At 39.7% G+C, this 27,162-nt stretch overlaps 1 protein-coding gene across 1 annotated transcript in view; it reads left to right on the forward strand.

The window, feature by feature from the left end:
* The window catches only part of LARGE1 (LARGE xylosyl- and glucuronyltransferase 1), a 267,698-nt gene that overhangs the window by 207,650 nt on the left and 32,886 nt on the right, over positions 1-27,162 (forward strand). Inside the window, exons 9-11 of the mRNA XM_014889284.2 lie at positions 15,032-15,144; positions 16,618-16,743; positions 25,633-25,788. Coding sequence (XP_014744770.1) covers positions 15,032-15,144; positions 16,618-16,743; positions 25,633-25,788 — 395 coding nt within the window. The remainder of the gene's footprint in view (positions 1-15,031; positions 15,145-16,617; positions 16,744-25,632; positions 25,789-27,162) is intronic.

Consider the following 27,162-nt stretch of genomic DNA (forward strand, 5'->3'; position numbering starts at 1 on the left):
AAGTTGTGGCTGGGTCATATGTATTTCTATATTCCTATCTATATTTGTGGGAATCCCACTAATTTTTGTGAATTTGTATTTTAGCCTCTGCAGAGCATCTCTATTCTCTGGAAATGTTCAAAAGAATAGCCTAACAGAACACAGATTGGTATGGATACAAGATCTTGGCAGAATAGGTTTGTTTCCTGACTCTTCTTTGCCAGAATTGCAAATAGAAAGGCTCAGTCTGCCCACCCCTGTTCCCCAGCCCCACCAAAGCTTGAGACAGAGATAAATTTCATGGGTTTTTCCTGAAATCTGAAAGCTTATGTTATACACAACTCAACTTGTTGGTGTCAATTCAGTTCCCTGTTGTTACACCACAAAACAGTACCTTTTGTTCTACTTTTGTTCTACTGAGAGAGGACCACCTTCTATAGCGACCTTCTTTCTGCTGTATTTTTGCTTTTTTCCTTTGTGCCATTTTAGTGCTGGCAGAGAGAAATCTGGCACAACCACATAACATCAGAATGATGCAGTAATATATGGTGGGTAGTATAAAACACATATATCTAAAATGCTAATGTTAAAAAATTCTGTAAGGCTTTAACTTATGTTTTTAACTTACTGTTCCAAATGGTTTATAGGAATACCAATGTCAGTATATCACATAAACCTTACACTGAAAGCAAAGATAATCAAATATCTGCAGTCCTTTACATACACTGCATGTGTTTATTCTTGTATTAATACATACCTATCAAGCCATACTTAATCCCATAATCCTGCATATGATTTTGTTTTCCTCACAATTTCTTTCTTCACACAACTCACCTGGTAGTTATAAAAACTCTTTTTTTAGAAAGAAAGCCAGAAGGTAGATAATATATGGAAGATTGACAAGTGATCATAAGAAGAGGAATGTTGTTTTTTCAAGTATGTGGAACAAGAGGTCACTGAGTGAAACAGTGCAACCTCTGAGACATAGGAACGAGGTTATTGACAGAATCAGCACCCTTTTATATAAATTTCTTGATTGAATGAATTGTGTGCCTCAGTAATCTAGCAGAGACTGGAGGGCTACATTTCTCAGGGAAGATGAAACTGGATCTTGTTTGATGTGTTCACTAAATAAAAATAATTGACACTGAATGCAATGGTGAGGCCAAGGAGGATTCAGAAAACAGAAGTGGGCAGACACTGAAAAGGGAGGCAGTATCTCTAAGCAAAACACTCACGAAGGGCAGCAGTCCAGGAGGGGGAAGGCAGAGAAATTCAGGTGCCTAGAGCTGTATTTAGGAACTGCGAAAGGGCCCCCAAACCCCTGAAACTTTAATGAGCTAAACAGAGCTGGATCAGGGGGAGGCTCTCAGACAGGCTTTGCTCTTACTCTTGGGAGAGTGTTTACTACAGACCTAGGATACAATCCTAAGAAAAGAGATTTTTATGTGAGCCTCTTCAGCCAGACCTAACCCTGGCAGATTTGATTTTGAAGCACCTCTCAAAGTCAAAAGTGTTCCACTGCTCCTCACGGTTTCTGAAGATAATAATTTCTCTTTCACTCTTATCTTTCTATGCCTGAGCCTCTCTGGAAAGCATATAGGTTGGGAGAGTCCCAGAAGGCAGATGTATTAAAGGCAAAGATGTGTTTGTTCCTTCTTCGCTGGTTCTTTAAACCCAGTAAGCATTTGTACTCTGCTCTTCCTGTGTGCCCAGTCCAGATCTCCTGACAGCCAGTACAGATTTTCAAGGAAAGATTGGATTTGGTTGTTTTTCATTCTTCCTCATTTGCACAGGCAGATAATCCACGACATACTTCAGGCCATGATAATATAACTGTTAGAAAATCAGACCAAACCCAGAGTCAGATTATTTAATTAGGTTTAAGATGTTCTTATTTAGAGCCATTCTTTATTTGTGATAACATTCTCTTCCTCAAGCAGTTTAAACACAATTCCTTCTATACCACAGAGGTTTCCAAGTTTTTTTCTGAACTTTACTGGCAAACACTCTGTAAGCTGCTTAATCAAATGCCCTTTTTATATATCATCCACTCCATGTTGATTGTCTGCACTGAGTTAACTCTTCCAGATTCCTCATAAATTAATTCAAGCACAATTTCTTGTTATGTAACTATATTATCTTTCACTGACTCAACTGTGCTTTTGAAAGTACTGCTACACTATGGTTTTTGCTTTTTACAGATGTTAAACTGACAGCTCCAGAGTTTCACTGTATAGCTTGATACTCATTTTGGGAGTAATGGTCATCTTAGTCCTCAGAAAAGTATCTTATAAAAGAAATTCTAAACATAAAAGCTTTTAGTACTTTGTCTGCCTTATACTTTACATCATGGTGGAGAATAGCATTTAAAAGCAATCTCTACTGAATGCTAAGGCTTCTGGCCACTTCTTCAGAGGTGTGAATCACCCCTGGCTTCTCTGGCTTTAGTGCAGCAGAGCCAACTTCCATCAGCTGAGAATGAACCCCATGCCTGCCAAATGTAGCTTTAGGATAAATCTGTAATTTGGGTGCTGGGGGTCATTTTTAAAAACTTTGGCTCAGGGGATTTCAGACTACTAGACTACAGAAGCCCATACTGAGGATTTGAGGCTCATCTGAAATGCACTGCCTCAGTGCAGCCACCAGAAACTGTAAGGAGGTGTCTCAACAGCTTGAGCTGAGAATTCATACTCCCACACTGGGAAATGTGACATTACCAAATTGTGGATTGGGAACAGAAGGGAATGGCTAGCACCTAACGATTACTACGATTACGTGTGTACTGTGCCTTATTACTCGTGTTTGTAATGACTGGAAGAGTGCTAGAATGAATCTCTCTCCTTTATTGTTTCCCTGAAAAAAAGGACTTATGGAAGTGGAATTGGAAATTGAAAGCATGTGTTACATCATTTTTGCATAATACTTAACAAATTTGAATGATAAAAGACAAGCATAGAACAGACTGTTTATATGAAGTAAGGCTGGATCACATCTTGTGCTCCCTCATAGTGATGCTGTGCATCTTCAGTGCAGAAAACAAGTGACTGGTGAAGCAGTGCAGAGTGGGCTGTTGGTAGTCATGGCACTGCCTGTGGTCCTGCTCCAGAAACCTGGTAACAGCTTTCAGCCCAGCTCCACAGGCTTCTGCTCATGACATTGTGGTAACTGTTCTCGTGTGTGTTGGCTGCCTGAGAGAGAAGGATTTTGTCAAATTGTCTCAGTGAATGAAGAAGCTAGAAAACTCATGGTTTATAGAACCTCTAAACCCACCATCATGGCCTGACCAAGCTTAACCATGCCTCCTCTAAAAGCCATTGCAATATTCCTGTCTCCCATTAGTTCAAACATTAGTCATGTTTGGTAATGGAACTGCTATCATTAGGATTGGTTCAAAGCACCAGAGCCTTTGCAAACAGATGAAAAATGCATTTTAATGATTAAAAAACTGCTGTCCAGCACTGATGACGAAAAAGCAGCACTTTCTTCATCTACTTAGGTTCACACTGTGCCAGTTTTTTGGATTAGATTATTCTTACTTTAAGACACTGTGAGTTTACTCAGTAAATACTGTTCTCAGTGCAAAGCATGGTGATACACATGAGCTTTATACATATAAAGGTGCCTTTGAAGTACAAATACTGTGCACATTGTCCAGGTAGCAGTTTAGGAAGTGCCAGCCTATGGTTGCTTTTAGTCTCAACAGGAAATATCAGTCTGTTTGTGTCAAAGGTGGGAAGCTAAAGCAATCATTCTGCTTTTGATGACCACATCCCTATCTTTATTGTCTATAATCTGTAGCTTGCACTTAAAAATAAGCATCTTAAAGCTGACTACCCTCAAAGAATAGCTTCCTTTCTGGTCTTTCTCGTGCACTTTCTAAAGCATGTGATGTACTGAGAACTTGTTTACAGCATGTTTGACATTTCTGAAATGGGGATCAATATGTATTTGATTTTGAAAATGGTACTTCGAGTTTGAGAGGCCTAACCATGTAGTAAAGGCATTAGTGTGGCTCATTAGTCTACTGTTCATGGCATTGTCTCAGATACATCCTCTAAACTGGGTTTTTAAAAAACTCAACCAGACTTGCTTCGAAACACAGAAAACATTTATATCTTAGGAAACCTTTGATAAAAAAGATGGCATTTAGACAGTCCATACCAGATTCCAGCTGTATTGGAGTAAATAAAATTTATTTCTTTTTAGTTGATTAAATTGTCCTAGTTTTAGGAGTTTTATTGGTCTGACCTGAGTCCATAATGTAAAGTTCTCCATGTAATGTACATAAATAAGGCATTTAGATGTAGTGTTCCGATGTAATGATTTAAAAAATCATTTTGAAGTGTTTTATTTTTAGCTTGATCAAGGCAGTTCTTTATGTGAACATACATACCTTGATCAGTAATTATGTTGTCCAGTAGTCTGAAGTGCCCTCTTTATTGTAGAGGGACAATCATTAGCAGGTTAAATTTAGATGAAAGACTTGCACATAAAAGCTTAGTAAAGTCATCCAGGTGCCTAAACTGAGAACAAAACCTTCTATTATATGACAGGAGAGCCCCAGACAAATGCATAGTAATAGTAAAACCAGTATGTTTTCTTCTGAAGTGCAAGTTCACTTTCCACTTTTTCATTGTGCTCATAAAAGTGATTGTGTAAAGGCAGTTCCTTTTTGTAGAGACAGAGCAGTTTTAGCCAGTCCCAAACAAAGAAAAGAGGCATCACAGTTGGGCTCCATCTTTGGACTCTTAATAGGTAGCTTGGTGCCTGTCACAAAAGTAGCAGTGACTAAGATGCCTTCTACCCCCGTGTCAAAGTTATTCCCACTAAGAGAGCGCCAACAAAACCAGTTGGATTCGTCATAGTCTCATCACTCTCTTAGGTGCTGTTTGCTACAGAAATCATTATGCTTTAATCATTTTTGTGTTAGGGCAAACTAGGTTCAGGACAAACCTTTGCCCTTTAAAAAATACCAACTTGGGAAGAGAAGAATCTGCAAAACTAAGTGGACAAAAATCTCAGAAGAAGCAGCTCGTTTCTTACCTTTCCTCATTGTCTTGTCTTCATGTTCAGCTACATCTTGACTTCAGTTTTTCCAGCTGTAGCTCCTCAGCCTTCCCTGCTGCACCAGTCTGTGTCAAAGGGAGCTCAGGGGAGGGCAGGAGTGCTGCAATACCCCCTCTATGCAGATTATCTCTACACAGTTGATCTCAAAAAAGTCACACACAGTGAAAAGAGAAGTTGTCCCAGGTAGAACTCGGGAATTGAATTATAGGCAATTTAGGTCAGAGAAGATCTCCTGAGGTCTTTTGGTCCTCTTCCCATTGAAATTCAGCTCAGGTTACCCCGGGCCTTTACCAGCTGAGTTTCAAGTCTTCATGGATACCTCTCAGAGCAGCGTGTTCCCTGTATTCAGCCACTATTTTTCTATTTAGTGAAAAATAAAAGTAAAAATTTATGATTTGTAATTAGATTTTCCTTTGCTGCAGTATGTGACTACTACCTCTCATTCTGTCTCTGTGCATCTGTTAGAAAAGTGTGGCTCCATTAAGTAGTGTTAGAAAGCAACAGGAGATCCCTCAGGCTTCCCTTTCCCAGGCTGAAGAAGGCCAGGTCTCCCAGCTTGTCCTCATGCATGCCAGGCCTGTGACCATTTGGATTACTCTCTGGTGGATTACTTCAGTATGTCAGGGTATTTACTTGACTGAGGAATCCAAAGCATGGCTTCAGATGTGGTCTTACAATGGCTGAGCCAAGAGTGGTAATCATTTCCCAGGACATGAGGGCTAATATAGCCCAACACATGAGATATTGCCCCAAGGTCACACTGCTGGCTAATGTTCAAGTTGCTGTCCACCAAATCCCTTAGAACTTCTCCTGGAAAGCTCCTTTCTGTCCACCTGTCCTCCAGCGTGTACTCCATTCAGGAATAGTCACATTCAGGACTTTCTGTTGACTCTTAGCAGCTTTCTCTTACCCACTTGTCCAGTCAAGGACCCTGAGTAGCAGCCCATCTCCAGGGAATTAGGCCACAGCCCCAAATTGGTATTATGTGTTGCATTGCCTAGGACACATTCTATCCCATTTCCAGCTCATTAATCGGAATGCTAAACAGTATCGGGCCCAGTGCCAACCCTGTGGAATACCTCCTGTGACTGACCACCACCTGAGTGTTAAACACAACCCTCCCAGCTTGGCAGTCCAACTTTGCAGGCTCCTTGTAGTCCACTTACTCAAACTGTACTCTAGTCTGGCTATATGAGCAAATCCCTGAATTTCTGTTGTGACTCTAATCCTTCTCTCTGTTACTAGAAAATAAGTAGTTGTTCAGGAAGGATTATATTTCCTGGGTTTTTCTTTTTAAATGCTGTAGTTAATTTCCAGGCTTGTTCATTGTGTGCTGCTGCTTTCATTCCCCTAATCCATTCCTCAGAATGTTCTATTCCTCCTGAATCTCACTCAGTCAATAAACTCCCCATTAAGGAGGGGAAAGTCAGGGGGAAGTTTTCTGCTTTCTTCTGAATACAAAACTCCAGACCTCTTTGTCATCCAAATAGAAATACCTTTCAGTGGCTCATCCCTGAAACACATCTCCTCTTTTGTTGCTAAGGTGTTGAGTGAACACCAGACCCAGAAAAATCCACGACGGGTTCTTGCTCACTGTGCCCATTGTTACAATTAGCTTTGTGGACTACACTTAATATTAGAAACTGCTTTTGAAAGCTATTCTCCACCATGATGGAAAATACAAGGCAGACACTGTTAAGATTAGAAGCCAACCAAAATAATTAGCACCTGTGCAGAGTGCATTTTCCCTCTTCACATAGTCCCAAGTGGAAACCTTGTGACCCCTGTTAAATATGATGCCTTTGAGAGGATCAAAACCAAAAAACCCCACATAATTTAAAGCAGTGGTCCCTGTTAGCTTTTTCTTTTGCTGCTTTTTGTGGAAGAGTAAAACATAGATAAGTGTCATGGATAAGGTCCAGATCTGATATAAATGCCTGACATTTGCATTAAAGAGACTTAAGCTGATTTGCAAGAGCCAAGGATTAAGAAACAGATTTTTTTCTTTCTTTTAAAGGTGGGTCATTCTTTGGTGGAGAGTCCAAGAGAAATTACTTCTGAAAGATGTACTTGCTTTCAACAGGGCAAATAGTCAGCAAATTTCAGCAAGGCTCCTCAGTTTTTATCCATAAAAACAAGTTTTGTGTGATCCAAACATGCCTGCACACAGAGATCCAATGACTGGACCTCCTGCACAGTAACCCTGTACAGTCTGTATTATTCTGTGATTCCTCTTCTGGACAGCTCACCCAAAGTCCAGTTCCTCTAGCTTTATATACAGTTGTGACACTCACAATTCTGTGTTTTGAGACACTGACATGAAGAATTCTATGTTCAGAAAGAATTAAGAGATGTATGACAATCAGTCCAGGATGGATAATCAGATGAACTCCAGGTTTGATAGAATTGACAAAATACTTTGTGCGATCACTGGATTTACAACCAGAGTCATTTCAAGTATGAGTATAGGAGATGCATTTGTTTTCGCTGGGATGGAGGCTTTTTACTCCTGTCGTAGCTGATGTCTACACTGCCAGGAAACTTAGCTGCCCAGTTCATTCTTCACACTTGGCTCCCTGATCATCCATAGTACACAGAAATTAGTTGGTACCCTGTCTTTCTCAGGAAGCAAACTGTCTTTCATTTAAAAAAAGAAAAAGATTAATAATATTTAGTGTAATTTCTTCATAGTTCACTTCAGGAAATATTTCTGGAAGGTAGCATGGATAGGACTACTCTCCATTTGGCACCTCTTTCTAATCCTTTAATTGGCATCAGAAGATTAATATTCCCCATGCCCTGATGACATTCTCCAGTGCACACAACATAGACCTTCTGTTCCTTGCTAAAAACACTCCAGTCTAGAAAATTATGACATGGCTCTCTCCTAATGTTCTCCACACTGAGGAATGCAAACAGAATAATTGTTATGTCTAAAAACTGAAGGAACATGAACTGGGCCTCAGAGACAAGTGCTGTGCAGGGTGAATGTGGCCAGCAGGGTGTGCTCAGGAAAGAGCCAGACCCTGAACAGTGCATGCACACCCACGTTTGTACACACACAGCCAGGGGCTTGGTGCTCTGCCTGCTGGAGACCACTTCTTGGACTGCATATATGTTAAAATGTAGATTTAGCTACTTGTCCAGGGCTAAGCTCCACAGGTCAAAGATGACCACTAACAAATTTGCAAAATTCAGGGATAATACTGGAAAATTTCCCATGAAGTTTGGAAAAATGGCTCCAGGAGCTTATCTGGGAGCAAGTTAAAGGATAATTTGATCCTAGATTATTCATGTTTGGGGGAGAAAATAACATTTCTTAATAGAGGGCTTGCCAGTTTTGCAAAGGTTCAGCAAGATCAAATGACTGAAAGTTCAAAGAGACATTCAAATTAGAATAAGGGAAGCACCCTTCATCAGGGTAATTATGCACTGGAATAATTTATCAAAGTTTGTGGTAGATTTTCCATTGTTGTAAATTTTTAAATAAAGACTGAATTTTTTTTCTAGAAGTTGCGCTCTAGTAGACCCCAAACTGATTCTGAAAAATCCTATGACCTCTGTTATGCGAGAGCAAAAAATTATCCTTTCTGACTCTTATCACCTAAATAAGTATTTAATCAGGACTTTGTTTTCCTACTGAAGCCCCTAAGCACCCAGGCAAATGAAACCACAGCTAATCTTGCATATAAGAACTTACTGCAATTTTAGTATTGAAGGGAGGAAAAGTTATTTAAAACTTGTTTGAAATTTTCCACATTTACACTCCTCCCCCACCCAATACCCCTTTTCTTTTTAAATCTCACTTTTCAAAATGCTTTATAGTAAGATGTGTACCTGGCCATCTTTTAGCTAGTGGCCACTTTTGGCACCTTCAATGGTGTCTTTCAGACATGTACAGAGATGCACATGGAGTACTGTTAGGTGATCCTTGTGCATGGCAGTGGTGTGACATGTCTTTAAAACAGATTTCCTCTGCTTCATGTGGCCACTGCCATTGTGCTACAGCGTAAAAAGGCTGAAACCTCCCTCCTCTCTCCCTTTGCAGGTCTGAAGTTAGAATGTGTTATCTGAGGTTTAAAACTTCTCAGCAAAAACTTTCCCTGTTTTTAGAATTTTAAGAGATTTTAATTATGTGCCTCTTAGAGGGTTTTCCTCCCTTCGTAGAAGGAATTTCCGTAGTTTAACAAATGAGAACTCCCTGGAATATTTCCTTTTTGCTTTTAAAATGTAATTTCTCTGTGCTGTATATTCAAAAGGGTCACAGAGTGCAAAGGCTGTGAGGGAACAGGAGCTTTCTAAAAGCCATGTGAGGAGCTTCTTCACAGATGGTTTTTGTCTCCAACAACCTTTGCACAGGGTTCAGGAAATACAGGGTTTTGAGAAAGGTTACTAGCCTTAATGTCTTCCTTGATGCTCAGAACAAGTACAGCAGCTGGGAATAACCCCGAGTTTCCATTTTTTATTTTTCTAATATTTTTGTTATTTGCCACCCATGTTGTTTTCCATATTAAGTAAATTTTTTCAGCGATTTGGTCTGTTAAGTGTGTGAATTTATACTGCTTGGGACTTTATACTGCTTGGGAGTCTGTGTGAAAGAAGGCAGATTTCTTCAGGTCTAGAGATGGTTTTTCTTTGCTGACCTCTGAAAGGCCTGAGGAATTGTTAGTTCTCTTCACAAGACTCTGGGAGATAAGAGGAGGGAGCATTACTTAGCAGGATGGTCTCTAAGCAGCAGAGGTTTTCCTCCATAGACCCGCTGAAAGTCTTAGGGCTCATGATTCCTCTCCTTCAGACCTTCTAGACTCTGGAATCAAGGAAATTCTGTAGCAGCTTTGGGGCTTTAAGAAAGTTGGAGAAATTGCCCAATGGAAGTGGAAGTCATTAAAAAGAAGATAGAAAGCATGTTTATCTCCTTCCAAATTCCTACAGTGAGCAGCTGTGTAATAAGAAGTTAGAACTGTGCTTGAGTAAAACATTCATCTTAATTCTGCCTAAGGAAAAGTAGAATACTTGGGAAGAGCAGAATAAAGAAAGTAAAGGTCTTCTATTTCATTAAATGGTCATCAGGAAGTGTAAACAGAATGTGTATAATGCTTGAGGAGGAGTGACTATACAGCATTTCAAAATGCACTCTATGACAACATCACTTTTAATACATGTGCAGAAAAAACAAGGAGTATTGCATTCTGTCACCATGCCTGGAGGGAGGCACACTTTGTTTCAAAACAGCTTCTCAGCCCTGTTCAGTTTTCTTAGAGAAAAGTTCAAATGTGGAATCACCATTTATTCTCAATGAACACATTGTGCATCTCTGAAAGTTTTTATTATTTTTTGGTTTTTAGATTGTGAAAAGCTTTTTTGAGAAAAGAAGGCTAGTACATGTAAGTTCATAGTTAAATAACGTATCAGGATGCTCCAGAAATGTGCTAGAATGACAGTCCTTCAGTCATCTCATGTTAAAAGCTATAGACAAATATGGCTTTATTACATTAATGATATGGCTGGTCAAATTATGAGAAACAGATAGTCTATAAACCAAGTGAAATAAACGCAGTGAATTTCATACACACAAAGAGGTAAATTTTAAAATGTGTGCTGTGGATTGTTTTGGAATTATAGCTTTAATTTAATGTTTCAATCCCAAACAGCCATATACTTGTGTTTTTCTGTTTGTTCTCGATACTGTGGGTGGTAAACAGAGGCCACAGTCAGTGGTGTGGAGCTTTGGCTCAGTGGATTCTAAATGCAGTCCTTAACAAAACTGGTCATTGGAGCCCTGATAACAAAGACATAGTCACATTCCTAACGTTACACACAGTTTCCATTGACTTCAGGTCCAGTAAATCAGAATTAAAAGAAGTTGTATAAGTATTTGCTAGAACACTCAGCAGTCAGCACTATCATGGAGCTTCTTCTGGGACAGCAGAGCTACAAGTCTCTTCCATAGCACCTAAAACTAAATTCAAATTTTTGGTGCAAAATCTGTTTCACAAAACGTGGTAGATTAATGCCCTAAATATCTGGGTCAGATATTTATCACAAAATCTTCATAATTTCAGGTATGTTTAACATTGTATCTTACAGCTTCTCCGCATCAGTAGTTTGGTGTGTGGTCTTGATTGTGCTGCTTAGCTACAGCAAAATCCCAGTCTTTTTTCTTTTTAAACTCACTATTGCTTTATGATGTATTTTGAAGCGTGTCTTACCTGTCTGTTTCAGATATTATGATGATATCTACTTGTTATTTGTCTAGATGGTTCACTGTTGCAGGCCTGTTTTCAAGAAGAATTTTTTTTAACCTGGTAAGGATAGGCTCTGAGGTGCTACTCATGGAAGATTGCATTGTCTCAAGGGCTCACAAAAGCATCCTGTTCCACCCAAAATGAACAGGCAAGAACATACAGAAAATTATTTCTTAGGAGCTACATTTTCTTCCCTCTGAGAAGCACTGAGTGGTTTTTTCAGGCATCTTAAAAGGCCCATTTTAATAAATTGATTGAGTTTGAAAGCTTGTCCAGTTTCACTATATCTTCTCTGAGTGATTCTGTTCTGTCTTAAAATGTTGTTTAGTACTTCCAGCTCTAGTATATGTTCCTCTCTGAATTTCAGGAAGAGCCATTGTCTCTGTTGCTGAAGCAAGAGGTGGGGATGCTTGGCAGCATTCCAAGGGAAATGGCTGATCTTTCTGCAGACTTTCAATTTACTGTTCAGAAAAATTAAATAAAATATTTTGTTCTGGAGTAGATTAACAAAAACAAAAGCAAGCAAACAAAAAAGAAGAATAAATTTGCTGACATGCCTTAAAGCATCTCTGGAAACACTTGCTTAGTGAAAACATTGGAAGAGCAAAAAAGTTGTTTTAGATTGAATTAAAAAATGGGAAAAGGTGAATCCCAAACTTTGGTTAGACCCAAAAGAGAAAATGTATTTTCCGTTTCGGACCTTGTAATCATTTTCACTAAGGTTTTTAATTTGCATCCGTTTTGAGATGAAAATTATTTTGAAGTAAATTTGGTTTAAAAATGTACCAAAAAATTTTACAGTATTTTTCAAATGAAACATTTTAATCCAAATATGTTACTTCAGGTTTATTGCCCTGTTTTATTCAATTCATTCACCAAATTACTTTCTCTGTGTTTTGGGGGAGGTTTTTTGTTTTGCTTTTGGAGCTGGGTTTTTCATGTGTCCTTAAATGACATTTTTGAGAAACTGCTTTGTTTGTTTGCTTTCTTGTTTGTTTGCCTGTTTGAGCAATTCAGAATCTGTCAAATTTTGGTAGTTCAAGCAAAATCTCATCAAACAGCAGGAGAGAAATGCCATTCAAGTTATAACCAGACTAAGATGTTTTCCACAAATTTAGTAATAAAGCATTTTTTTTCTCCAAGATCTTTGAGATATTTACATCTCTGGATATGCCTGAACTATTTCCTCAGGACAAAGGAAATAGGGTGTTCTGTGGCTGATCATAATTTGTTTAATACTCATGAGATGTTTGGGTTGCCACTTTTCTCCTTTTGTTTGTTTGCTGCCAAGCTTTTCTTCTATTTTTCTCAGGTAGGTTAGGGCAGGAAGATGCTGCACTTCTCGAAAGATCAGAAGTCCCACTGCCTGGGGCCAGATGTTAATAAAATATTCCTTTGATTTCTTGTTTTTCCTCTAGTCTCTTCTTCCCCCAGCACAGCAGATGAGAGTGAGTCCCTTTTCCCCTTATGTTCAGCTATATGTCATCTTGAATTTAGGCTGAGATTTCAGTCAATTTGACTCTGAGGGAAGCGGATCCTGAGGCAAATATTTTCCTTTCCTTGTATCAGACACTTTGCCTGCAAACTAATTGTGCAGATTGAAGTTCGTTCATTTGTTATGTTTGCTTTTGGCAACACAACAATATAGAAGAGAACTTGAAGTTCACTGTTCTGAAAAAGAATACTTTTTCCACTGCATGAACTATTTTAAAGGTTCCCAAAACACGTCCTTTTGCTTTGCTTTTGGACAAAATGAATAGTGTTAAATTCTCCTCTTAGTAGAAATATCTTATTCTCCTTAATACTAATGAGTAAATATTTAAACTTGCTATAAATATTCTCCAGCAGTTATTTTTATGGCAGCAGTAAATTAGAAGCCTAAATAGAAACTGTACAAAGGTGTTAAACTCAAGCCTGCAGGTGAATTAAAATAGAAATCACATTGAAATTAGTTTTGATGGTGAAACATTAAAACTTTGTGAATATTTTCAAGAGCCATGACTGCATTATAATTTTGTACATACTTTCTCACATATATTCTAGTCTTTCCACTCCATCTGCCTGTTTTACTCTCAGATGCTACCATGATAGCCCCTCAGGACAGTATAATCTTGTTAGCTGCAATGCCATAATCTGCTGCTAGCATAAGAGTGGAAGTCAAAAAAAATCAGAGAATTCTGCACATATTAAAACATTTCCCCTTTTCTTCGTCAGACTGGAGGCTTAGAGAAATAAGTAAAAATTTGTTTATTGTCTATAAATTATAAAAACTATTCTATTACAGTTAACTGAATCTTACCATTATTCTTTATTTTTCTTGATAAAGAACTTTCTCTGTTGCATTGCACTGCAAAGCTGACACTTCTTGCCAGCTGGAAAATAACCTTTGCCAGAGAGGAGATCTCCCACCCAAATTATTGCTGCAGCACAAGGAACCTGCTTCACACTAATGTAGAATTTCAGACAATGCATAATGGCTCTCTTAGAAGCTCATGCACACACACTGCATGCACCAAATGGGCTTTCCTTATGCTGGAGAGAAGACAAACACACTGGCATAAATAAACTGTAGCATGTTGGGACAATACATCCCTTTCCAATCCAACAGCTGGAAGCAGAAAGGTTGTCTGAAGATGAAAGGGGATCTCTCCAGTACAGGTTCCAGCATCCTTGGGAACCAGATGGATTGAAATGGAAAACACCACTAAAATAGGCCACAAAATTCACTGCTGGGAGAGATTCTCTTTTTATTCATAGCAGTGCCAGGTTTTACTAGAAAGAAACTTGCCATGTCATAGAAACTAAATATAGGAAGGAACTGGAACCACCTATGTCCTTTCCCAACCAGTGCAGCACTTTTCCAGGTACATTTTCTAATCCTGGTGTAGTCTGATTTGGAAAGACTCACGAAATAAAAGTATTTTATCTGCCATTTTTAGTTTATTTCACCGCAGCAATTTTGGGAGAATTTTTCTTAAGCATTCAGACTACATTTCCTTTCTTTTTCTCATTACTTTCAGTTTTATCAACTTGGACTCCCTGAGGCAGCTTTTCCTTGTGCCTGCTCTTTTTCATTTCGTGTTCTTCTCTGTAGCTGCTATGGTTCTCTACAGTTGCCGTGATATGTTTTTGTAAGACCTCTTGTTAAATGTCATTTGCAGATGTCATTGCTGTTCTGTTTACTTCCTCCCTCCACTAATGAAGATGTGAAACAACACAGAACCCATCATTGCTCTTACTAGGTGGTTTCTGTCAGCCTGCAAGGCTGCTGTTTATTGGTGCTCCTTCTTTGTGGTCCTTCAGTCTGCCTTCATTCCCCATGACAGCACTCTTATCTAAATTTCCAAATTAATTTTTCAAGCCGATTTCTCTAAGACACTGTAGGAAAGGTTTTGCTGATGTTTCAATCCAGCTTCATTGCTTCTGCTGTTTTTCCTTCTTGTACACTAGGAATTTTGGCTAGACTAAAAGCAGCTGAGGAACGACAGTGCAGGCTGAGGTACCTTTATTCCCACCTATAGTTTCTGATTTGAGGATCCTTTTCTGTGAACACTTGATGCATTAATGGCAGGCCCTCTCAAGGTCTAGGTTTTAACCAGCATTAATAATCTGCTCCTCAGAGAAGCTTCAAGGATTGCCATCATGTGTGCCAGATAATGCCAGCACGTGGGCAGGGTGGGCCTTGGCTGGCACATGCCATCATGGGCTCTCTCTGTCTGTGCCCCGTGTCCCTGCAGGGGTGATCTTGCTGCTTCTCGATAAGTTGCGGAAGATGAAGTGGGAGCAGATGTGGAGACTCACGGCGGAGCGGGAGCTGATGAGCATGCTGTCCACTTCACTGGCTGACCAGGTGAGTAGGACATGGCAGGACTGTGGGACAGCCACTGAGCCATGGCTTGAGGAAGGAAAGAAAGGGAAAGCTGTTGTGCCTGTACTCACCATCTGTTGAATCATTCTGGGGAAAATGTGGAAGAGAATGGAGATTTAGTCAGAGGTTCCTCTTACTACGCTGACATTTTTACCTCCTCTCCTCAGGTGATACATAAGAGAGACAAAAGGGCTTTTCAAGTTTTCATTTTCTGTCTTCCCTTCTTTAACACAGAACTCTCCAGACACCAGAAGTCCAAATAAACTCTATCTTTTCCCACTGGTTATTGTCTAATCAGACTTTAGTTTTAGGAGTCTCCTGACGTTTCTTTACTGTCTCTAGCAGATGAGTCCCAGATGTCTTTTAATGTACTCCTTGCCACAACAGCCCTGTAAAAAACAAAAGTGCTGCTGTCTCCCTGCCACAGATAGGAAACTGAGGCCAAGAGAAGAAGGAGTGTGTCTAAACATAGAAATACAGTTTTTCAATTTGTGCTTCTTGCCAGCTCTCTGTTTAAACCCAGAAACCCTGTTAATGTAATACTAGACCTGAACCAGTCACTCTTGCTCAACAGTTTGAACATGTTAACTCAATACCCCATCATATTTAGGTATTTGTTCTCCTTCTGAGCTACGTCTGGCTTCTGACCCATCACCACAAAGGAAGCATGCTCCTTACTGTGCACATGGAGATGTGCACTTTGTGTAGCAGGGTGATCCAAAAGCTCCTGTGGTTCATTAAAATGATTCTTGCAACTTCACTGTGTTTTCTATCAGATCCTGAGTTGCTGTCTAATACCTGCATGGGGCAGAATTTTGCAGAGCAGAGAAAGGCTGCTTGTTGTCTTCCCCTAATATCTTGCCCTCAAATTGTCCTTGTAACTTGCTTCTCCAATGGAATGGCTGCTTAGAGGCAAAACACTTTCTGTCTCTCATGGAGTAGGCTGCTCTGCAGATCTGTCCTACATGCCTACTCCATAAAATACCTGGAGTACTTGCTGCAACAATAAAATTCTAGCTAAAGTCACCTGTAGTAATTCACCTTGAAGCAGTGTAGCTGCCAGATTCCCTTTCCTCCCCTTCATTAAAAAGGGCTGCAGTACTTAGTACCAGCAGGCACTGTGTTGTTTACTGCCTGTTACTCTCCCTGGTGACTAGAACAGGAACCACACCTCATGCCACCAGTACAGGATGAATGTTTGAAAACTTTGCTGGAGTCCATTAACAAGAGAGCTTGTTCCTCTTATCCAGATCTATATATCAGCCCTTAGATTAATAGCATCCTCCGAGGAAACAGAGTTATGGAGAAAGGTTTACAGACTTCACCTTTCATCACCATTGGAATTTCTGCCTGTGAGAGGGAGGACAGTCAGCTGGGGGAGGAACTGAGATCACCTCATGCAGTAGAAACAACATACCCAAATGTTTTCTCTGGTTTGTTTTTTTTTTCTGCTAGGATATCTTCAATGCAGTGATCAAACAAAATCCCTTCCTTGTCTACCAGCTTCCATGTTTCTGGAATGTGCAGCTTTCTGATCACACCCGTTCTGAGCAGTGCTACAGAGATGTGTCTGACCTGAAGGTATGTTGCACAGGAGGTTGGAGTGATGTCCTTTGGGACAGAACAAAGGACTGCTGTGAGAGAAAGATGAACTGCCTTAAGCAGGGGGAAACTAACACATACAGTTTATAAAAACACCCAGACAGGGAAAGGAAATGTGATTTTGGTTTTGTGCATTTAGACTACTACTAGAAAATTCAAATATAGATTCTGCTTTGGGGTTTGGCAAGGTGTTAAAGAAGTGCTTTTCCTTCTTACATTCTGTACCTACCACCTGTGCCAGTGCTGCTTACAACTGAGTTCTTATTGCTGTCCCAGGTCTTAGCTCTTCCTAAACAAAGAATACAAAACCTTTCCTTTTTGTATTGGAAAAGTTTGAAACTCTTTACTGAACATCATTTAATAGAGTGAAATTCACAGAGAGGATTTGGCAGACCCTAGCTAGAAATGCATTAGCAGGTAAGTAAAGACCTTGCTGACTTCATGTTTAGCCTGTGTATACATTTAACTGAGTCATGTTGCCATTCATTTTTCCTGGTTTTGTCCTGAAAAAAGAAAGGCTGAGTAAAAACCTGTAAATTTAATGAAATGAAGCTATAGTGTCAGTTTAATAGCACATTTTTCACTATTAACAAGTGGAATATAAAAGCAGGATGAATTTTAATAGAGAGGGGCAAATGAACATCAATTGTGCTGTGGCCATTTTGAAAAATGAGACTCAAAGACTCAAATGTAGCATGCAGAGAGTTCAGAATTGAAGCTTGATTGAGCTTTGTCCAGGTGTAGATTAAGACTGCGCAGCAGTAGATTCCATCAGAGCGGAGTAGTGGCATCAGAACATAGTAAATATTAGGCAGTTTTTAGTGACTGATTTTAAAATTCAGTTAAGGTTTGTATATTTGGATTTATGTTCTGAGAATGTAGGTGAAGTTTTAAAAAAAAGAAAGACACAAAACTATGGAAGAAGTTGCAAGGGCTCTCTGGAGACCATCCAAACCCCACTTAATGCAGTTCCAACATAGACCCAGTTGCTCAGCACCTTGTACAGATGAGTGTCCAGTCTCCAAACACTGATATTTCACATGCTCCCTGACCCCATGTTCCAGAGTTTGGCCACCCTTTTTGTACAACATAGATCCTAAATCTAACCACGGTTTTCCTTGTAGCAATTTGTCGAGTAACAGCAGGAATGTTCAATATGAACACCAGATACTGGATGAATATAGAAAATCAATCACTCTCAGCACGCTGATTACAAAAGCTGCGCTTCCAAGAGACAGAAGTTCTTCTACATGGGTTAACTGACCTTCAAAACTGGCAATTATTGATTGAATTTCATATATGAAGTATTCACGACTGACTATTCAGGTGTGATCCATAGAGGACAGCTTTTAAAGTTAAATCACTGTTCTGTCAGTACACTAATCACTAAATGGTTTATAATAGCTGTTTGTAGGGGAGGATCAACACAGGCACTTTAAAAGCATCATGGTTTTATGCCTTGTAACGAAGTGCTGGTAGAGATTTTAGCACTGCATTCATGTTGAGAATCGTGTATGACAGTGATTGCGAACAAAAAGAAAGATGTGCAACAGAGAAATGTTTCCCAAAAGATAAACTTCAGAAAAATATACCTCCCACCTATGACATATCACCGTATTTTGCTGAGAATTAGAGGCTGAGATTAACTTATGTAATTGAGACAGTCTGATTGCACTTAGCACAAGGTAAAGACAAAGCCAATTATGTGAGGAAAAGATACTAAAGCTGATAACAAGGATCAAAGGTTTGGTTTCATTGCCTAAAGATGGTTTGAGTCACCATAGGGGCTCTGCAGTATCCATATAGAAGTAGCAGATAAAACACAGACCTACAGGAGAAGATATCCTCTTGGTAAGGCAGCTGATGGGCAGGCAGAGGGTAACTGTAAGGTGCTTTCAGTGTTGGTGTACATCTGGATTTAGGCAGCCAAAGTGTCATCTTTATGAGTGGGTTTGGAGGCTGGTGGAGCTCACCTCAGAGCAGATGTCTGATCTTCTGAGTCCAGTGACTGTATTAACTAACCTGCTTCAGGTGTGGGACATCTAACTCAGATATAACACCTACAAGTGAGCATTTGACAGAAGTATTTTAGAAACAAATTCTTTCTTTCTTGTCGATTAACGAATTTATCTTTACAACTGTAACTCAGGCTTGGTTGTTTAGTGCTGTATATTGTGTGCCACTGTCAGTTCCATTACAGCATGGGCAGTGAAGTCTAAGATATGTTATACTCTCCACTGATTTTCTGGTCTGAGGTATTTTAACTCAACGAAGGGTGCAGACACAAACAGTTTCTTCAGCTAAACTGGACTTATTCACACTACTAAAATTATCCCCTATATACTAAATCAGGGCTCAAATGCTTTGCTTTGAAAGAGAGGCCAGAGCCTTATGTAGTGCACATAAAACTCCGTGGTTTCAATAAAGCTTTTCCCATACGGAGCAGTTAAAGAGCTGACCCTCAGGCAGCACTGTTTAAAATTCTTCATACAATTAAAAAAAAAAAAGCTTAGATCAATTAAAGTTGTAAATTCTAGTTCTGTAAAGAAACCAGCTGGTTAAGTATATGAGTCTCACAAAAAGTTAACAAATATCATTATCCCAAGTTAAAAATTCCACTCTTAAAATCACCCGAGTTTGTCAGTTCCATGGCATTTAATATAAATGGTAGAACACAATAGATTTGGCACATTCTGTATTTCATAGTAAGACTGGAATGAGAAACAAGGTAAAACAAACCTCCAGGGTAAGAGGGAAAGAAAGATTTTGAAGTTTGCATTGGGGGATAAAGAAGGAAGTGACTGGAGAGACTTAAATTCAAAGGTAAAACTGACCCAGTCAAGTATTCCTCAGCCAAAACAGAATGTATTCCTCCTGTCAGACCGAAAATGTGCTGATTTAATTTCATCTGGCCTCAAAGTCCATGAGAGTTGAGGATTTGTCATCTCTTATACACAGCATTGTGTCAGGTAAACTTGGATTCCCAGGACTGGCAGCTGGTCAGGGATCTGTATGTGTGTGTGTGTGTGCAGACACTTCTTTGCTGCTTTGTTCACATTTATGCAAGGCTTAGGAAGCAGTTGAATATTTCATATTGCCTGAAAAGGATTCTAATCACCTTTTTCTCTTTTTAGGACTCATAAAGTTGCATCTCTACGCATTTTATTGATTTTTTTTTTGTGGGATATCAGTCTGAATCTGAGGTTCATTTATGCATTGCTTTTGCTGGGTTAGTCCCTGCTTTTGCTTGGTTCTTGGTTGGTAGTTTGTTCCTGTCTATAAGGAGATCTCAGTTACTATGATTTGGCACAAACCTAATGGCAGGAAAAGTACTGTGAAAGAAGGTAATGAATTTTGATACCTCTGACAATGAATCATGACCTCATTGAATGAGTCAGTTATAAAGTCTGGTTGTCAAGGATACAGATGCTATTTACATACAGACAATCTGGTAATTCACAATCAAAAAAATCAGATGCTGGACTCTTCAATGGGAATGTATCAAATTATTAGAATTTACACACACTTCAACATGGAAAAATGCTTTACAACCTATTGATGGCTTTTCAAACTGGTTTTGAATACGGCTGATACTAAAATAGCAGATAGATAAATAATGAACCTCATAAATTCCTCATTGGGAACTTGTGTTCTCTGATTCACTGTGTCCTCCCTAGGAATGTCCTCCACACTGGGATGACTTTGTGATACTGCCTACAGAAGTTTAAGCAGCTTCTTTTCCATAGCTGTGATATATCATTTCAGCTCTACCTCAGACATGACCCATTTCACCTCTTTGTGAGTGTTGCAGTCCCTGAGCTGCCCTGTCCAAGCACTTCTGCTCTAATCTGCAGCACTTCTGGCATTCTGCAGCCTTGCACCTTTTAATGCCAACAAAGGAAGAGCTGCAGTGAGAGGAGTTAGGGCTCGAGAGGGTTAAGCAATACCCGTCCTTTGGGTGAGCACTGGAGTCAGTCAGATGCTTCTGTCCTGCCAAACAGGAAGCACCATGGGTTTATAGGCATGTATTTGCAGGCAGGAGGCCTCTCATTAAACATTGGCACAGGAGTTGAAGGAAAAGAAGTTGAGGAATCCTTCAGAGGACAAATAAAGATCTTTGAAAAGTACAAAGCAGGGTCAGTGTGTCAGTTTAGCCATATAGCAGTGGCAGTAAGCAGGGGAGTAAATTAATCCCTGGGACCATGGGCACCAAACTAGGCAGGGCAGGGATTTGAGACCCACATCCAAAAAGCACTGCCTGGACCCTAGGGTTGCTGGCTACTCCAACCCAAGTCTCCTCCACTGATGTGGTTTAGATATATCATATTAAAATCTCTGTGATGGCATTTGTATAAAGTATACGAATCTTTCTGAGGAAATTGGTTCTTTTATTAAACCATTCATTTCCGATAAAACACAGTTTAAAAAATAAAGTTTCCAGACAGCTCTAATCATGGCATAAGTTACACATGTGATGCATATTTGCGGTGTGATTTGGGGCATATTTAAACTTCTAAAAAAGGCTATTGAGATGGCATTAAAGTGACATATATAGCTGGCTTTACTGTGCAGATTTGCCAAATATTTAACTCCTACTGATTTCACTGGGAAGGGTCTGGTTGCCTAAGCAAGGAGTCTATTTTTTTTTAGCAGGAAAGCTTCCTGTTTACAAAATACCACTTGTTTACCTAAATTGTGAAGTGCTCATGGGTTTAATTAAGGATATCTGTTCAGTGCCTTGCAAAATTAAACTTCTTTATGCTTAAATCTAAGCTTAATTTATTCTTATTTCTTGCCCTTCAGCCTGGAGAGCAGGTATATAATTATACAGGATATCCTGTGCTCTCTGATTCTGGAAGGTCTGAAGCAGAGTGAGAGATTATCAAGATGTGTCTTTGGGTAAAAAAATTAAAGAGATTGTGGTTAAGGAAACATTTGGCTAAATACTTCTTTTTGTGAGAGAAAATGCTTCAGGGAAAAAAATGGTTAAAGGTACCTATAGAAATAATGTTGTGTTCACACTTATTGTTTAGTGGTTTGAACATCATGCTTAAAATACTTAATCTCCCCCGAGATCAAATGCAGATGGTAATGTAGGGAAGTTTGCTAGGATTCTTGTTTCCAGTATATTTCCATCCAGATAACTGTTCTTAGAGCTTTCCTAGACTCCCCCAGCATATAACATCCTCTCTTTCCTCCCATCTCAAATCCCACTGCCAGTCCATGAGGCTCCCACTGTGTCATCATTTGAGTGCCTTGGGTCAGACTCTGGGGAATAAATGGGAACTATGGATGCAGTTAGCCTGTTTTAGGCCACAAGCATAGGGAAGTGTTCCAGGAGGCTGCCTGTGTGTAATCAGGGAATGGTAATGGTTGCTGATTAACTAGGATGGTATTAACAGAAATGTGGATAGTGCCAAATTGCTTAATGACGATTAACCAAGTGTTAAATAGATGTGGAATTTTAAGTTCTGATCTTTCAGTACTTAAATTGCTAAATGAAGATGAAGGAAGTGTATTTTCTCATAGTTTTCAGGAGGCTGTGATCAAGAGTGGGAAGGATCCATAGGTCAACCTGAAGGTTCCTGAGGTGTATACCCAGATAATGGCACTGGAATTTTATATTACTAGCTGCAGTTTCCTCTGTAAGCCACCAGAGTTTTAGGGTAGCTTAGAAACTAGAAGAAGAAATAAACACAGTATTGTGGTGCTATCCAGCCTTGGAACAGGGATGTTGGAGTAATGAGATTTTCAGTTTCTAGATTCACTTTCTCTTTTTAATGTGGGCATAACAGTCTTCAAACAAAGTGATTTTCGTTTCCTTCTGATTTCCCTGTAGTCTCTTGCCAACTGATCTTTTTTATTTCTCCAATCAATTTACTGTTGTGGACAATAAAGTCTCTAATTCAGTGGCCAAAGCTTTACTTGTGCAGTCTTTACCATGATGCCCATGGCAGTCTATACAGGGGTGTCTTTGCCTGCACGAATTCTGCTGTAGCTGATGGTGCAATAGACCATGTCAGACAGCCAGAACTGAATATGAGTTTGTGGGCTGACAAAAAAAAAAGAATATGGTCTTTGGATGTAATGTTGTATATCAATGGTTAAGAGTCTTGTTGCTTTTTGTAACTTGCTGGGGTTTTTTATGCTTTTGTATATCACACAGTATTTATCTCATTGTGTTACATTTGAGAAGCAGTCTGCTTTTCTGCTGGAACTGTTTTGTGTTTTTCCTACCTCAGGTCATCCAGATGGTTGCATAGTTCCTTGATATTCTTTAGCACATCATTTTACCACACATTGGCCCATGCTGTCCTTCTTGATGAAAAAATTAGCTTTTTTGGATAGTCATCAGCTCCGTTCAGCTTTGTGCAGTTCACTCCAGGCTCCCGACATCAGTGTACATGCAGCATCCTGACACATTTCAGATCTGATCAGATCTGAACCACCAGCTAAGCCCTTGACACTTAGCAGCTTCTACACACACAACAGATCCTGAAGCACTGCAGCAAAGAGCCTCTGCACTGACAAGTGCAGTTGTCTGGGTTTGAAATCATCTCCCACACAACTGGGTAGAGACATCAGCAAATGCCTGGCTGTGTTGTGACACCATGTGTGCTGATGGGAATTTTCTGCAGTAGCAAGGAGCCTGTCCTCTGAGAGTTTCTGAGGTTATCATTAGCCATGTCTGTGTTCATGGTCCCTAGGTCTCTAGGTGCTCAGCAGCATTAGGATACTTGTCAAGATGAGTATCCAAAAGGGAACACGTGAAGTGTAGGAGCAGCATGGAAAGCACACAAAAGGTTTTTCTTAACAAGTATTTTTGTCCCATTTGCCAGCTTCTTAGCTTTCTTTGATCCACTCTTACATAAGTACAAGTTACCAGCAGACAGTTTCCATTCTATGCCTACTTGTAAAAATGGATGCTGGTACCCTGTAAAACTGTTAATAGTCCTTTGGGTTCCTTCAGCCCTATGCTTCTGTTACATGTGCCCATTTTCCTGAAGCAGGATTCAGTTGCCAAGATTTTTTTCAAGCCTTAATGTCTTTTCCTGCAGTTAAATACAGTGGAGGAATACATCAAGCTCTTTTCAAAGAAAGGAGATTTTGAAGATCCATTTTTCAGTGGAGAAAACCTGTTATCTTAAGTTTATGTCCTTACCTACCTAAAGCTCTTTTCATTTATGTGGTGGTCTGTATTTTCACCAAATGATGCAGCAACATGTTACTGCACAGTTATGCTACACTTCTGAACATCTGCACAAATGTAAAAACCAGCAAAGAATGTAGCATTACCTGGGACAAATATCTGCACCAAGTAATTTGGTCCAAATAAATTCCCAAATGTATGCTGTGTGTAGAAACATCATAATCTTTATTTAAGGTGTTCCTATAACTGGAAAAAGTAATTTGCCAATATCTGAAATTATGTTCTTTCCTTACAGGTGCTTTTCTTTAAGTGCTTGTATGGTTTTCTGACATTCTAGTAGGCTTAGCAGTGAAATCTCAGGAATGGATAAACCTTTTGTTATCAGGAGATATTTCGTGGGTTTTGGGGAGGTAGAAGAGAGTGCCATAGCTTATATGGCAGTATAAATACTCAGTGGTTCAACTGTGTTGTTTGCTGTAGTCCAGATAGAATTGAGGCTGCATCCTGCTCTTTCCTCATCCAGTCACTCACTGGGCAGCAAATACCGTGCTTTCAGAGAACTCCCTGTTCCTGTGGAGCTGTGTTGCTGACACCAAGGGAGCTGTGTTCATCCTCTCCAGGCTGCTGCTGCTGTATGTGCTGTGCCTCAGCTCAGTGTGTTCCCTCCCTGAGCTGTGATGGTCAGAGCACAGCTGATCACGGTGCTGCAGCTCTGTGCTCTGCGTGAGTGAAACGGTGTCTTCACAGGAATAATTTTATGGGTTCAGAGAGCTTCCAGAACTTCCAGCTTGGAAACATTCCCAAGGGAGACTCTTGTTTTTAACCTCTTTAGAAGGCACAGGAATAAAACTGAATACAAAGTATTTGGTGATTTTTTTCTTATGTCTAAAATATGCCTCTATAAAATGGAATCATTCCTGCCAGCCACTATCAACTCCTTCTTGGTTTTTCCTTAGGGCCCCATTCCTATTCACACTGGCAGCAGTGCAAAGTTGCATCAGTGCAAGTGAGGATCAGGCCCTTTATGCCAGCATTACAGTTTAAGTCTAGGCCACTGTGACAGTCATCTCCCATTAGCAGAGGATAAATACCTGCTAGAAATTGGAACTCAGATGATGAGAATTGTACTGCATTGCTGTGTTCTGTTAATGCAACAGAAATCGGTCTTGTTTAAATGAAGCAATGGCAAAAAGGAAGTCAGATTAAATTCAGTCCTTTTTGAACTATTTAAGTGGGTATAGGAATTAATTTCAAACTGCTTCTTCTCAGTATCTAACCAGGAAAGAGGCTGCCTGACCTGAAACAGGGAATCAATTTCATTAGCAGAAACAGTCATGTGGAAATCTGAGATTAATGTTTAATACCTACTGTTTCCCTTGTCCTTCCATCTTCTTCAGCAGAGTCCATAAACATCAGCTCCATGATTGGAATTGTGGAAGCACTTACCAGGTGCTGCTTCTCTACATAGAGTAGCACCCTCACTCAAATGTGCAGGTGATACCATGGAAGAGTTTCCAAGCACATCACCTCCAGAGTGTACAGTTACTTGTGGAAGACATGGTAAAGCCTTCTCTATAAAAGGAAGGAAGTCGGGGGTAGTTTGTAGGCTTTTTTCTTCTGTTTTTAAGAGGGCAGCACACTGAACACACATCATAAAAGCAGGTAAAGCAAATCTGTATTCTAACAGCAGAATGTCTTTTCTCTTTTTTCCCTCTGAGGTGATTCACTGGAACTCTCCAAAGAAGCTGCGAGTGAAAAACAAGCATGTGGAGTTTTTCCGCAATCTCTACCTGACATTCCTGGAATATGATGGGAATTTGCTGAGACGGGAACTCTTTGGCTGCCCCAGTGAAGCAGATGTGAACAGTGAAAATGTAAGTGGGATGTCTAAGGCTTGATGATACAAAGGGTGGTTCATACAAAACACAGGATTTCTGAAGACTTGTTGTGGGGGTAGTGCAGGGTAGTGGAATTCAGAATTAAAGGCAATGCTCAGATTGCCAGAGTGACACTGTGCAAATAATTTAATCTCTCTGTAGCTCAGTTCCTCACCTGTAAAACTATTGTATTAATCCCATCTTTACCCTGGGTTTTGGTGCTTTGTTTTGTCTACTTTGCCCTTTTAAAATTCCCAACAGAGGTAACATCACAAGCTGAAAAAGAGGATTTGGGCTCTTATTTCATTAGGCAATTTTGTAAATCTCATCCTTTAACCTTGTCCAGGTTTCAGCTGGGATAGAGTTAATTTTTTTCCTTAGTAGCCAGGGCTGTGTTCTAGATTCAGTATGGCAGACCTATAACTTTCCAGGAGGTGTTGTTTCTTGCTGTGTATTTGTTCAATATACAGTGATGTCAGTAGTGTCTAGTAGACACTAATGCACGAATAATGAAGAAGAAAAGAAAATACCAAGACTGCTGGATTTAGGTCTGTGAATTTTTCCTGTGCTGCAGACTACAGAATGAGCAAATGCTTCAAGGTACACATAGGCTGTAAGACTGCTGGGTTTTTCTGTGTATCCCTTAGCCAATCAGAGCAGTATTTATGTGTATCTGCATAAAATTTGCAATCAGAACCTTTCAGACTAAGCAAATCTTTTGAAAATGATTGAAATCAAGGATGTTTACCCACTGATGTGCGTGTATGTGTATGCCTGTGCATTAGTACATATAATTACAAAGTAAAAAACTGTTAGCTGAAATGTTTATACCCAGATGTGTATGAACTCCTTGTGTATAATGTGGTCTCTGGAGATTTGTAGACCAAGTATCAATTTTGCCTACACAGTCTGAAAGGAAGTAAAAGGAATCTGTAATACTTTATTCAGGAAAGAAATATTTCCAAAATATGCCACATTCTCTATATAAAAAGCAATTAAGCAAAGGCAGTATTGTGTACACATTAGCGATTAAGAGGTAATTGACAATCAATATCATCATTGAGGCTGGTAGTGTTTCCGTTTAGCCTGTGAATAAAATGACCACAGGAGAGATACCATTCCCATATTTTTAGATATAGCACCAAGAGATTGGATAGATATATTTTAACTCAAGGCACAGCTTCCCAGACACTTCATTTTACCATCACATTCTCTTCTGAAAGAAGTGGGGCTTAACTGGGAGAGACAAGGCGGTGAGGGAGAGCAAGAGGGAGAATGAGAGAGAGGGAAGGTAAGTGCACCACCAGAGCAAAAGCACATGGAGGAAGAAAATCCTCTGCAAGAGGCTTTTAGACGATCAAGTGAACTCAG

The sequence above is a fragment of the Sturnus vulgaris genome, chromosome 5 (assembly GCF_052056855.1).
Source record: "Sturnus vulgaris isolate bStuVul1 chromosome 5, bStuVul1.hap1, whole genome shotgun sequence".
In the NCBI taxonomy this organism is placed as follows: Eukaryota; Metazoa; Chordata; class Aves; order Passeriformes; family Sturnidae; genus Sturnus; species Sturnus vulgaris.